Consider the following 13,847-nt stretch of genomic DNA (forward strand, 5'->3'; position numbering starts at 1 on the left):
AATCTGTGATAAAAAATAAATGATGGAAAAAGTTGATTTCTAAACTCGAGCTGGCCACAAATGTGCTATCTACTGTCCACGGAGTTACCCACCCCTGTTCTAAATAGTAAATACCCTGAAAGAGAAATTATGATTACCACATTCAAACATATTATATGTATATCCGAAATACGAAGATAGATGAGGGTGGTCTGTTTCAAATATCATGAAAACCTATAAGAAGGTTATTTGCACTAGTCGTACATAATTTAGCAGTGACAGACTAGAAGGAAAGTAGCTAATTAACACCGCCATTCTTGAAATAACTTATAAAGCGTCCACGGCAGAATAGGTAAGCATGTTGGGTGACTGAACTTCCAACTCACTACTCTCAGATTGCGAGTCGCGCGGTGTGGCCAGGTGGTTAAAGCACTTGACTCGTAATCCAAGGTTCGCGGGTTCAAATTCCCGTCACACCAAACATGCTTGCCCTTTCAGCCGTACGGGCGTTATAATGTTACCGTCAATCCCCTATTCGTTGGTGAAAGAGTAGTCCAAGAGTTGGCGGTGGGTGGTGATGACTAGCTGCCTTCCCTCTAGTCTTACACTGCTAAATTAGGGACGGTTAGCGTAGATAGCCCTTGAGTAGCTTTGCGCGAAATTCAGACCAAACCAAACAAACCAGATTGCAAGTCGAGTGCCTTAATCAACAGGCTACATATGACAATGTGATCTTCTAAAGAATTAATAAATACATATAAATATTTAAATATACATACACATAATTGCAAATTGAGATTTTAAATACATTTAAGAGTTTTAAAATGTCTGTAATAATAACAACAAGAACAGATTCCTTGAAATTTTCTGTTGTGCCTGTTTCCAACCATGATGAAATTGCCCAAGAGGTGTTCCTATGTTCGGAAGCCAACTATACTGTGATGTCCAAAAGTAAAATTTATTATGATAAATAAATAGTACTAATGAATTACATATACAAATATGTGGAATAATAGTTTCTTCTGTTTTTTTTTTCTTTTTTACACATTTTCTGACTGGCTACGCGATTTCGAAGGTCATCACTCTTTAGAATATAAATTTACGGGTAATTTTATGGATATTTGTCGTGACTTTTATTATTTCGCGTTTTCATATTTCCAACCGAGTGACTACTGGTTGTGTGAATTGTATTACTCTGAAGGGATTTGAGGCTGAAAGTGGAGTATATTTTAAGTTGTGTTCCGTAATTTGTGTTTCAAAGAATATTTTTTCTCCAACAAGCACTAAAAATGATAAATTAGGGAAGTGTATTCTAAAGTTAAAGTGAAATTTTTAACTCTCACTCTAATATTTCATGTATCTATATATATGTATATAATCAAAGCTATCACTATAAATCATATAATTTTGATAGAAACACAAGTGGATACCACTTGGTTGATATCTTTCTTAGCTGTACGTTTGTGGAATAAATTAAACCAATATGCCTAATGTTGTAGTTTGATCAGTAATACTACTTGTATTTCAGTATTGGTAACTGTTAATTGTGAAAAACTGCAGAAACATTTTCGTCATGGGATTGGAAACGATACTTCGTGGCATTGTAAAATATCGTAAAAGCTCATGTCATTCTAGTATGCTACAAAAATTTCAGCACATAAAAGAAGTGTATAATTCATCCCCACGTGTAAGTATCTATTTAAAAATTATGGTTTGTTTTTTTTTAACTTAAAGAATTTTGACGTTATATAGGATTTATTAGAAATGCACGATTAGCAATAAAGCATAGTCGTGTGTTTTATAATGGTTTTGTTTGTTTGTTTGTTTGGGAATTTCTCACAAAGCTACTCGAGGGCTATCTGTGCTAGCAGTGTAAGACAGCTAGTCATCACCACCCACCGCCAACTCTTGGGCTACTCTTTAACCAACGAATAGTGGGATTGACCGTCACATTATACACCCCAACGGCTGGAAGGGCGAGCATGTTTAGCGCGACGCGGGCTCGAACCCGCGACCCTCAGATTACGAGTCGCACGCCTTACGCGCTAGGCCATGCCGGGCCACATTTATAATGGTAATTGCATTTGTATATTAATATTTACTAAGTTAATTAATATACAGCTTTTTAAGAAATTTTGATTGGATTGGAAATTAATTTTTCTCGACTCGTAACTTATGGTAAACACAGTATGAAATATTATGCAAAACATTAACAGGTGTAAACTTGTTTGTGTATTGGTTATGTATATACAGGGTAGCTCGTAAGTCCCTACCCATCCCTGTATCTTATGTATACAGTGTATCTGTGTGGTGTCACCAGTATTCTTGCGCTCATGTATCCATGTACTTGTCACAATACGCTCTTCACGTGTAAATGAGCTTACATCGGCCATATTTCTCTGAAAAAAAAAAAAAAAAAAAAATTTATAATACATGAGTAATTGAATGTAACATAACATATGGATGGGTAGGGACTTACGGGCCACCCTGTATATATGGCATTCACAGGTATAAGCTTGTATGTGTATTGGTTATATATGTATATATAATGTGTGTGTATATATTTTCTGTTTTATTTTATCAATTCACTCTTCTAATTTCATATTTATGGTTGTGTTTATAAAAGTATAATACAGAAAAGTCCATTTGATGTTAGTATAGTTATATTAATTACTGTTTTACACATTGTAAATTTTTAAGATACCAGAAAATGAATGTGGGAAGTTCTTTTAGAAGTATCCTTAGCAAAGGTTATTACAAGTAAATATAAGAAGTTGTTTCCAGGAGAGTTACATAACTCTTAGGGTAAAAATAACTGAAAAAAAAAACACTTATGGAAAATTTAAATTAAAAAAAATACCTTTCAAAAGAACAGAATATACCCAAATAACTTTAAAGATATTTGGAGGGATAAGTTACTGTAAAGAATAGTATTCTTTCTGTGATGTATGATTATCATATATAAACATCTTAGTGTGAAGATAACTTTGGAAAGGAACATAATTTCATTTTTCACAGCTTGTGAAAACTAGTGGGCTTCTGTTGGCATTGATGGTGGTGACCTCCTGACTAGAAGAAAGTCAGCCATGGCCACCCTTTTATTTTTAGATGGTGGGGAGCTGTAGACTGAAGGGAAAGTCGACTATGACAACACCTGCTACTTATCTTTTTTTTTTACCTTACTTTTGATGACAAACTACTGACCAGTGTGAAGGTAATTTGCTGATAGCACTTGTCACTATCCTTTTTTGCTTCCTTGTTGCGAAAACTAGGGCTAGAGGAATACTGTATAGTTGATGAGTAAATAATGGAGCCATTAATTGCCATATATCTTTATTTAACAATAGTTTTTCTTAACCTAAAAATATAACAAACATTTTAGTTACATCATGACAGCCTGTAAAATGGCTCCGAGTATTTCTTAGCCACATCATAACACCTTGTAGAACTGCTCTGAATGTTTTTCAGCTACATTGTAACAGCCTGTAGAAAGGCTCTGAGTATTTCTTAGCCACATTATAACACCTTGTAGAAAGGCTCTGAGTATTGTAACGGATCATAGAATGGCTCTGAATTTCTTTGTTATCTCATAGCAATTTATAGAATGGCTCTGATTTTTTTTTTCAGGTATAAACTTTTAACTCTTTATCTCTCTGTTTTCACTGGTTTGAAATATAATTACAGCCTTGCCTTTTCAGGATTTCCTCATGTTTCAAGTAGAAAAACAGACATTTAGACATAAAACGTAAACTATGGTGTAGGAATCTGAATGAGCTAGTTGTAATTTTAACTGTACAAACTCAACCACCAAGAAACCCAGTAAAGAACACATACAACATGTATCTAGAAAATATGAACACAAGGTGATCTTTAATATTCTCACTAGAGGATTTGATGAGCTTAGGCATAAAAGATACAGATGGTGATTAACAATCGAAAACCTTGGATGAGTTCAGTTTTCATTTGGCCATAGGTGTGGTAATGCTTTTACATACTTTAGGACTTGATTAATGAGAAATCATCACAATCTAGGTGTGTCGTTATTCTTCTTACTAGGACCACCAAACACTTTACGATGCCATCTGATAGAATCTAGCCTTCTAATGTACTTGGTGTGTTTGATGGCTTATGACTGTAGCCTAGATCATTAAAAAATATTACCCTTCCTTCCACGTGCTGTTTCTTCATACCCAGACCACAAGGTAGGACTGTTTAACTTGTGATCATTTTACCTCTTCAGTCATCTGGCCTCTAAATTAGTACGGTATTAAGTTTGAACAAAACTCAGTGGGTTTCATGCTCATCATAGTGATTGGAACTATAAATGAATGTTGTTGTAGTACCTACACACTTTTAAGATATTGTCACCTATTACTCAGAAAAAACCCATGTTTCTGGTCTAAGATTAGATGAATATGTTACCTAGCTGTGACATGTCTATAGTGGCTCAGAGTGAGGAATGGATGGTTGTGTCACTGAGCTGTGATATTCTTATACTAGTTCTAGATTAGGAATGGATGACTAAATGATGTCATTTAGCTGTGACATCAGTAAACTGGTTCTGAGTTAAGTATGGGTATTATAGATCTGAAATAATTGTACATGTACTATTATATATGTTCAGGTGCTTTTCCACACCATATAATACCTATTCAGGACATTTATTAAATTTTAATCTATAAGGCAGGGAAATCTGCCGATATCACTTACTTGAGAGGAATCTTGGCCACCTTGCTTTCATAGAGATTATCACTCACTCTAGTCACTGCGAGTCAAGCAAGTGTGGGCTAAACCGTGTACTTATAGCACTCTGTAACCTGTCTAGAGCCATGTCATAAAGCAACATGTAGGCTTTGGCATATTTGAAGCTTAAAGTAAAAGCATTTCTATTGAACGTGAGGGGAATTGGCAGATTACCAGTCCGTAACTAACCACTTTGTGTAAATAGCTCATATAATTAACATTACAGCACATTTATTTTATTACCAGTGAAGATTAAATTTATAAAACTGTGTGCATGTTTCTTTACGCCCTTGCCAACCACGTGGAAGATCACATGACATGAAATATGGAGTTAGAAAAGCCTCCATTTTCCATCCTGTATTATTATTCAGGATTGTACTATTATTAGAAATTTGCAATTTGTCTATTCTGTACTATTATTCAGGGCCCTATCATTATTTGGAATCTTATAGTATTTTTGTCAATGAGCTGCGACATGCCTACATGGTTCTGCATTAGGAGTGAATAACTGTGACGAGCATACACTGGTTCTGCATTAGGAGTGAATAACTTTGACGAGCATACACTGGTTCTGCATTAGGAGTGAATAACTTTGTCGAGCATACACTGGTTCTGCATTAGGAGTGAATAACTTTGTGAGCATACACTGGTTCTGCATTAGGAGTGAATAACTTTGTGAGCATACACTGGTTCTGCATTAGGGTGAATAGCTTTGACGAGCATACACTGGTTCTGCATTAGGAGTGAATAGCTTTGACGAGCATACACTGGTTCTGCATTAGGAGTGAATAACTTTGTCGAGCATACACTGGTTCTGCATTAGGAGTGAATAGCTTTGACGAGCATACACTGGTTCTGCATTAGGAGTGAATAGCTTTGACGAGCATACACTGGTTCTGCATTAGGAGTGAATAGCTTTGACGAGCATACACTGGTTCTGCATTAGGAGTGAATAGCTTTGTGAGCATACACTGGTTCTGCATTAGGAGTGAATAGCTTTGTGAGCATACACTGGTTCTGCATTAGGAGTGAATAGCTTTGTCGAGCATACACTGGTTCTGCATTAGGAGTGAATAGCTTTGACGAGCATACACTGGTTCTGCATCAGGAGTGAATAGCTGTGACGAGCATACACTGGTTCTGCATCAGGAGTGAATAGCTGTGACGAGCATACACTGGTTCTGCATCAGGAGTGAATAGCTGTGACGAGCATACACTGGTTCTGCATCAGGAGTGAATAGCTGTGACGAGCATACACTGGTTCTGCATCAGGAGTGAATAGCTGTGACGAGCATACACTGGTTCTGCATCAGGAGTGAATAGCTGTGACGAGCATACACTGGTTCTGCATCAGGAGTGAATAGCTGTGACGAGCATACACTGGTTCTGCATCAGGAGTGAATAGCTGTGAGCGAGCATACACTGGTTCTGCATCAGGAGTGAATAGCTGTGACGAGCATACACTGGTTCTGCATCAGGAGTGAATAGCTGTGACGAGCATACACTGGTTCTGCATCAGGAGTGAATAGCTGTGACGAGCATACACTGGTTCTGCATCAGGAGTGAATAGCTGTGACGAGCATACACTGGTTCTGCATCAGGAGTGAATAGCTGTGAGCATACACTGAGCATACACTGGTTCTGCATCAGGAGTGAATAGCTTTGTGGTTCTGCAGCATACACTGGTTCTGCATCAGGAGTGAATAGCTGTGACGAGCATACACTGGTTCTGCATCAGGAGTGAATAGCTGTGACGAGCATACACTGGTTCTGCATCAGGAGTGAATAGCTGTGACGAGCATACACTGGTTCTGCATCAGGAGCGAATAGCTGTGACGAGCATACACTGGTTCTGCATCAGGAGCGAATAGCTGTGACGTGCATACAAACTGGTTCTGCATCAGGAGCGAATAGTTGTGACGTGCGTACACACTGGTTCTGCATCAGGAACAAAAAACCATAGAATGACTATTCTTTGTGTTCATAAAATTCACAATCCTGTCGTAACTACTTCCATTCTACTGGAAGAGATGTTAGTTTTGAGTCAGTCAAGCTTCTTTCGTCACTATGAGAACACATCTAGTGCTGAGAGTAAAGACAATATTTATGTTGTTTTAGTTGTTCAGTTGATTATGAAGTTTTCTTATTGAACCGAGAGCAGATATAGTAGCTGAGACTTAGCTGTGACTTGCAGGTTAATTGTTTAGTCCATGGAAGACACACTGGAAACAGTGGTTTGCATTTTATATATAGTAGCAGTTAGCTGTGGTTTTAGTCCATTGGAAACAGTTTTGCTTGGGTTAATTGTTAGTTATTTTATTCTGTAGGATCATAGCACTCATGTTTTTATTTTCTCTGTTACTTTATAATGAATGTATTTATAATATCTGCAGCAGAGATGGTACTTGAAAGCCTTTTGCTGGTATAGTTGATTATAATTTTGTTGAGTAGATACATTACTAAACTTGGGAGATGTTTCTTACACGTGCATGAAAAAGATGTTATCAACAAGTTACATGTGGTTAGTGATATATATACTGGTGAAGAGTTTCCTGGTTCTCTATATATAATACATCACTGGTATTATTTATAACTGGTATAACCTACTGTGCAATTTTCTTTCAATATACAGCATTAAGTTGTTATTATCAGTCAATTATATGTAATTACTTTTACATTCACTAGCAATATTGCATAACTTTTTATAAAAATAAAATGTTTTCAACAACATATTTGTGGTTACTATCTTCCCATCAAATTTTAAAATGATAATATAGCACCTACTCATTTTTAAAATTCTAGCTGTAGCATCCACCCAATTTTAAGATATTAATTCAGCACCCACTCAATTCTAAAATATATGATATGCTACCCACCCAGTTTTAAAATACATGATGCAACACCCACCAAGTTTTAAAATGGTTGATACAGTTATACTTCTAATTATGGAATGGTTGTATTTGTAATTAACAGACCTCTTCACCAGTTTATCTTAAATACTATATATATGTGTGTATTTTGTATACTACAACCATATAATACTACAAAGTATTGCTACATTTCATTGAAATTATTATATATCTTTTTCAGCCTTCAGCAATATTTGTCACCTGTATGGACAGTCGAATATCACCTTCTCAGTTCACACAAACAGAGGTCGGAGACATGTTTGTTGTTCGAAATGCAGGAAATCTGGTTCCCAGTTCCAGTCATCAATCAAAAAACAACTTCAGCAGTGAACCTGCAGCAATGGAACTAGCCTGTGTCTTGACTAATGTTAGACACGTTGTGATATGCGGTCATTCTGATTGTAAGGTATTCAAATGATTATTATATGAACATGTTATATCATGATTATAACTGTATGGTATACATAGCTAGTATATCTACACAATAAGTGGTCATCATTATAAAATGTAGTGTATACATTACTAGTATATCTACACAGTAAGTGGTCATCATTATAAAATGTAGTGTATACATTACTAGTATATCTACACAGTAAGTGGTCATCATTATAAAATGTAGTGTATACATTACTAGTATATCTACATAGTATGTGGTCACCATTATAACTGTAAGTTATAGATAGCTAGTATATCTACACAGTATGTGGTCACCAATTTAACTGTAGGGTGTAGATAGCTAGTATATCTACACAGTATGTGGTCACCATTATAACTGTAGAGTATAGATAGCTAGTAAATCTACACGGTATGTGGTCATCATTATAACTGTAGGGTTTAGATGGCTAGTAAATCTACACGGTATGTGGTCATCATTATAACTGTAGGGTATAGATGGCTAGTAAATCTACACGGTATGTGGTCATCATTATAACTGTAGGGTATAGATGGCTAGTAAATCTACACGGTATGTGGTCATCATTATAACTGTAGGGTATAGATGGCTAGTAAATCTACACGGTATGTGGTCATCATTATAACTGTAGGGTATAGATGGCTAGTAAATCTACATGTGGTCATCATTATAACTGGTATGTGGTCATCATTATAACTGTAGGGTATAGATGGCTAGTAAATCTACGGGTATGTGGTCATCATTATAACTGTAGGGTATAGATGGCTAGTAAATCTACGCGGTATGTGGTCATCATTATAACTGTAGGGTATAGATGGCTAGTAAATCTACACGGTATGTGGTGTCATCATTATAACTGTAGGGTATAGATAGCTAGTAAATCTACACGGTATGTGGTCATCATTATAACTGTAGGGTATAGATAGCTAGTAAGTCTACACGGTATGTGGTGTCATCATTATAACTGTAGGGTATAGATAGCTAGTATATCTACACGGTATGTGGTCATCATTATAACTGTAGGGTATAGATATCTAGTATATCTACACTGTTGATGATGCCATGGAGTTTCAAAACATATTCTGAATAGAGCTGAGAATTAAGACACCTTATAAAAGACAAACGTTGGATTAAAACAATCAACCAACAAAAAGTTACTCAATATTCAGCTTCTAAATGTCATTGTGAGAATTCTGACATTTACTTGTGGACAACTTAATACATGTGTTTGAATGTTTTCAGTATTACCTGTTCACCAAGTTCTAGTCATCAAATGTTTTAAATCAGTTGTACATTTTCACTATTAGCTGTTTTTTTTCAGTATTGATTTGTTATTGTAACAAATGGCTTAAATAAGTAACTTTCCAACCACTACTGTGTTTGCTTTGTCTCAACTGGCCAGAAGTGTTTTGTTTTGAGTGAAATGTGTGAACAGTGGATACAGTAAACATAGTGTTGTTGAAATACATTTATTACAGACCTTTATAATTCTCAAAAGTCCATAAAAAACTATATAAAAATGTAGTGTTACACAAAATTAAAAATAGACCTCTATTTTTAATTTTATATGACAACTATAATTAATTTAAACAAGATTCTATTTGTTGAAAGTTGTTAGTATCATAACCCTTAGCATATTTTATGTATTTATATTTACATTTAAAACTTAATTAAATTACTTTGATATCAAGGTATATTTATGAATTTGACACCAAACATGGTTCATATTTCAAGTTTAGTATTATATATGTTAATTTTTTCAGCATCAACAGGAAATAATTCAATAAATTGTCATTCTCCAGCTGTGTATACCATGTTACTTCATTCGAAGTTGGCAGCCATTTTAATGTTCTTCCTCCTATCATACCTTGGAAATTTAAACTTATACAATGGATTTCTTTAACTTAAAATTTCTATTTGTAACCACCAGGCTTCTGAATTACATAGATATATCTAATAAGCACATCCTATTCTCAGAAATGTTCCTTACCATATACTGGATTACTTTTCACCAATAGACAGAGAATATTGCATAATACTGAATATAATTACACTACACAACCAGTTTCAAAGTCTTGTTATCACTTGATTAAATGCATGGATCATTTAGTTCAATCTTGACTTTTTAGAAAGTCAAATAAATGAAATTAATTTTAGAACATTCTTTTTTGTATTTTAAATTGGATATTAAAATTTCTGAAACCATGTTTCAAAAATTTAGACAAAGGCTTACATCATTAAAGTACAAACATTTATAAAAACAAGGTTTCAATGGAACCACATCTTTCTTGTTATGTATATTTTTACTTATTGTTAAAAAATCATTAAAATATATAAAAACAAGAAACAGGTTAGTTACGGAAATGTTTGTAATCAAAATAATCAAGTTAACTGGATACATTGCAAGCATAACTATGTAATTTGGCAAGTATTTCTTGACAACTTTCTCCATGAAGTCAGAAGAATTAACCAGTACAAGTACACTTAGTTTTAAGTAGAGAAAATGAAAGATAAAATATAAAGTTTTACTGAAACAACAATAATATTCACATTGGATGCTCTAGAGTTATACAAATATTGTAAGAGGAAGTAAGAAATGCCAAATAGTTGTACTTCTGGTGCAGTCCATCATGAGCTTACGTCAGCTGTGATTGTCACAGGACATGCTTATTTGCATATTAAAAAATAATTTATTACAACGTACTTAATTATTAGTAGTTGGACTCTATGGACTCTGATATATAACATCCAATTACTTGTTGTTTATTGAAAGCATTCTCACACATGAATGTGTTTTGACCAATAAGAATGTAATCTGTATTCTATAGATCAGTTGCTTATTTATAGGCAATGAATAGGTTGTACAGAATGTATGAAGAGGAGACACTTGTGAAGCCCAAAGGTTTACTAGATGGATGGCTGTGTCAGCATGGAGAGGATTCATTACAGAGGTATATAGAGCTGGAGAAGAACAGTTTTAAAAAACCTTTAGAATTTTTTGACAAAAATACAAGAAAGAAATTTAGAGCATTCATTGATCCAGACGACAGGTTTCGTCTTGCTGACAAGTTATCTCAGGTATCTTCTACATTCTCTGTTCAGCTTCTCTTATGAATACTGTATAATAATAACAAATACATAATTATTATTATTTCTACTGTTAAAATATTTCTAATTGTGCATTATTGAGTTTCAAAGTAGTGATTCTTTCTCTATGGACTCTGTTGTTTTACAGTATTTATTATGTTGTTAAAATAGTTTAAACTGGTTTACCACTCACTTTTTACACTGTTTAATTTACTTTACAGTGGTAATAATAAGATGGTAATTGTTTTCAGGTAAATTGTTTACAGCAACTTGAAAATGTCACTTCACATGCATTTCTGACACCATTACTGCTACAAGACAAGATAAGGCTTCACGCAATTTGGTTTGATGTAAACACAGGTGAAGTGCACTTCTTTAGCAAAAAAATGGAGCAGTTTGTAGAAATTAATGACCACAGTGTGGAAGGATTATTGGAGGAGAGTGACCAAAATATTTTTTCTGGTCCAAATATGTAAATCACTTTATTACCTTACAAGTTTTGATTTCAAGACAGTGAATATAAATAATTAACATTTTCTATACTATCCGTTATAATCTTAAATGTGTGTATAATTTACTAACTTATAGTGGTTTTAGTGTATAATGTTAATATAGAGAAATTATATCAATCTTGGACTGTTACTGATTACTTATAATGGTGTTTGTTTGTAATATTAACATACAGAATAGTTGTATGTATCTTGGACTGTTACTGGTTATGTATAATGATGTTTGTAATATTAACATATAAAATAGTTGTATGAATCTTGGACTGTTACTGATTACTTTTATAATGATGTTTGTGTGCAGTATTAACATACAGGACAGTTGTATCAATGTTGGATTATTACTGAGTACTTATAATGATGTTTGTCTCTAATATTAACATACAGAACAGTTGTATGAATCTTGGACTGTTACTGATTGCTCATAATGATGTTTGTCTATAATGTTAATATACAGAACAGCTGTATCAATCTTGGACTGTTACTGATTACTTGTAGTGATGTTTGTTTGTAATATTAAGAAAGGATTTTTTTTTAATAAAGTAACTATTTAATTAGTAATATTTTACTTATATCCTATACTTGATAATACTAGGTTTGACAACACTAGTTCATGTCTGCAATATTCAAAACGTCTTAGCTGTAAAAGAAAATTTGAACAAAAAAACATTTTGTGTAAATTAGTAGATTCAGTTGATGTGAGAAAAGGAATATTAAATTGTTTACAGTTAACAGATGTTTGTTCAGATCACTTCAAGGTTACAGATTCTGTCAAGCATCAGTTATACCTTCAAGGTACCAGAGGTGCTGATTTGCTTACATGCAGCAGTTGTGTGTTGAAGCCATAAGATGGCATGTGATGGAACTTTTATTAGCATACAGAACAGTTGTATCACTCTTGGACTGTTACTGGTTACTTATAATGATGTTTGTCTCTAATATCAACATACAGAACAGTTGTATCAATCTTGGACTATTACTGATTACTTGTAATGATGTTGTCTCTAATATCAACATACAGAACAGTTGTATCAATCTTGGACTATTACTGATTACTTGTAATGATGTTGTCTCTAATATCAACATACATAACAGTTGTATCAACTCCAGAAGAATTGAGATGTTATCTTGCAACAGTTGCATATTCAAATGAGTAGAGGGCTTAAGGTGCTGATGGATAATAGTTATGGCTCTTTGGTGTTACAGGATACTTCTGTAGTTGCCAGTTTTACTGTTGTAGCTTTATTTCTATAAAGGTTTTAACCATTAATTCATTGCAAACAATTTTGTAGATGTTAACGTAGCATGGTGAAGTTTCTTATATGTGTCAATCAGCATAATTCTTAAATCTGTTTGTTAAATTTTAAGTGTATTAACTGATTTTTATTAATATTTAACTAATGTTACCATGTTGTATTGTATTTATTATTTTTTTTCTCTTATTAGCCCACGTAGTTTTGTAATTGCTATACTTGCAGTTATTACCGCTTGCAAACATCAGCTCTAAAGTACAGGTCTCCTCACCTAAAGAAATTGTTTGTTTAGCTTTCAAATTGTTATACCTTGCAGTTAATGTATACTTTCAGATTTTTACAAGTTTTTCCATTTAAACAACTTGATGAACTTTATTTATGTTCAAGTATATCCTATTGCTTGTATGTTGCTATTTACCGTAACTAACTAAAATTTATCCCTTCCCTCAACTAGTGGTTTTCACCAGCAGAAATTTGTTGTTCAGTTTATTTATGCATGCATTATGTGTTAAGTGAATAAAGAATGACTGACATATTATTATAAACCAGTATTATTCCTTCAGTTTTTGTCATAAGTAGATGGCCATTGTTCCACAGAATTAATTTGGAGATCTATGTGAATGTAGGAACTCAGATACTGTAATTAATATTGTCACATAATTAAGCCAGAAAATAAAATTTAACTTTATTTCTAAACCTAAATTTTTATCCTTGGGAAAACCAATCACATAACTGTTCTACTCTCTTGGATAATGTGATCTGTTAGACAACTTTTGGCAAATGTATGAAATGTACAAAGTCCTTTTCACTCACCTTTGACATAAAATTTGTATAATTACTTCAGAATAATGTGAGACAAACTTTATTTTCTCAAGTGAGATTTAGTTACTTTAACTAAGCCTAAAGGATGTTATTGTTATTTCAAGCAAGGAGTTTAATAAATTTTGTTACACCTAAA

At 33.8% G+C, this 13,847-nt stretch overlaps 1 protein-coding gene across 3 annotated transcripts; it reads left to right on the forward strand.

Annotated features, from left to right (window-relative positions):
* The first annotated feature begins 1,171 nt into the window (after window positions 1–1,171).
* Window positions 1,172–13,847, forward strand: LOC143253560 (beta carbonic anhydrase 1-like). Of its 3 annotated transcripts, none has more exons than XM_076507625.1 (5): window positions 1,172–1,666; window positions 2,998–3,193; window positions 7,813–8,037; window positions 10,891–11,121; window positions 11,382–13,847. In XM_076507625.1, exons 3-5 carry the CDS (start codon window positions 7,837–7,839, stop codon window positions 11,604–11,606), a joined length of 657 nt encoding a protein of 218 aa, XP_076363740.1. In that variant the 5' UTR covers window positions 1,172–1,666; window positions 2,998–3,193; window positions 7,813–7,836; the 3' UTR covers window positions 11,607–13,847. The 3 variants fall into 3 exon arrangements, with proteins under 3 accessions (XP_076363740.1, XP_076363739.1, XP_076363741.1); XM_076507624.1 differs by lacking the exon at window positions 2,998–3,193 and having other exon boundaries at window positions 1,172–1,196; window positions 1,508–1,666; XM_076507626.1 differs by lacking the exon at window positions 1,172–1,666 and adding an exon at window positions 1,824–2,053.

The sequence above is a fragment of the Tachypleus tridentatus genome, chromosome 6, assembly GCF_004210375.1.
Source record: "Tachypleus tridentatus isolate NWPU-2018 chromosome 6, ASM421037v1, whole genome shotgun sequence".
Lineage (NCBI taxonomy): Eukaryota > Metazoa > Arthropoda > Merostomata > Xiphosura > Limulidae > Tachypleus > Tachypleus tridentatus.

Coding starts and splice junctions, on each gene's coding strand:
- LOC143253560 (XM_076507624.1), top strand. CDS start 1,553: ATGGGATTGGAAACGATACTTCGTGGCATTGTAAAATATCGTAAAAGC. Junction 1,667..7,812: donor TGTATAATTCATCCCCACGT/GTAAGTATCTAT, acceptor TATCTTTTTCAG/CCTTCAGCAATATTTGTCAC. Junction 8,038..10,890: donor GCGGTCATTCTGATTGTAAG/GTATTCAAATGA, acceptor GCTTATTTATAG/GCAATGAATAGGTTGTACAG.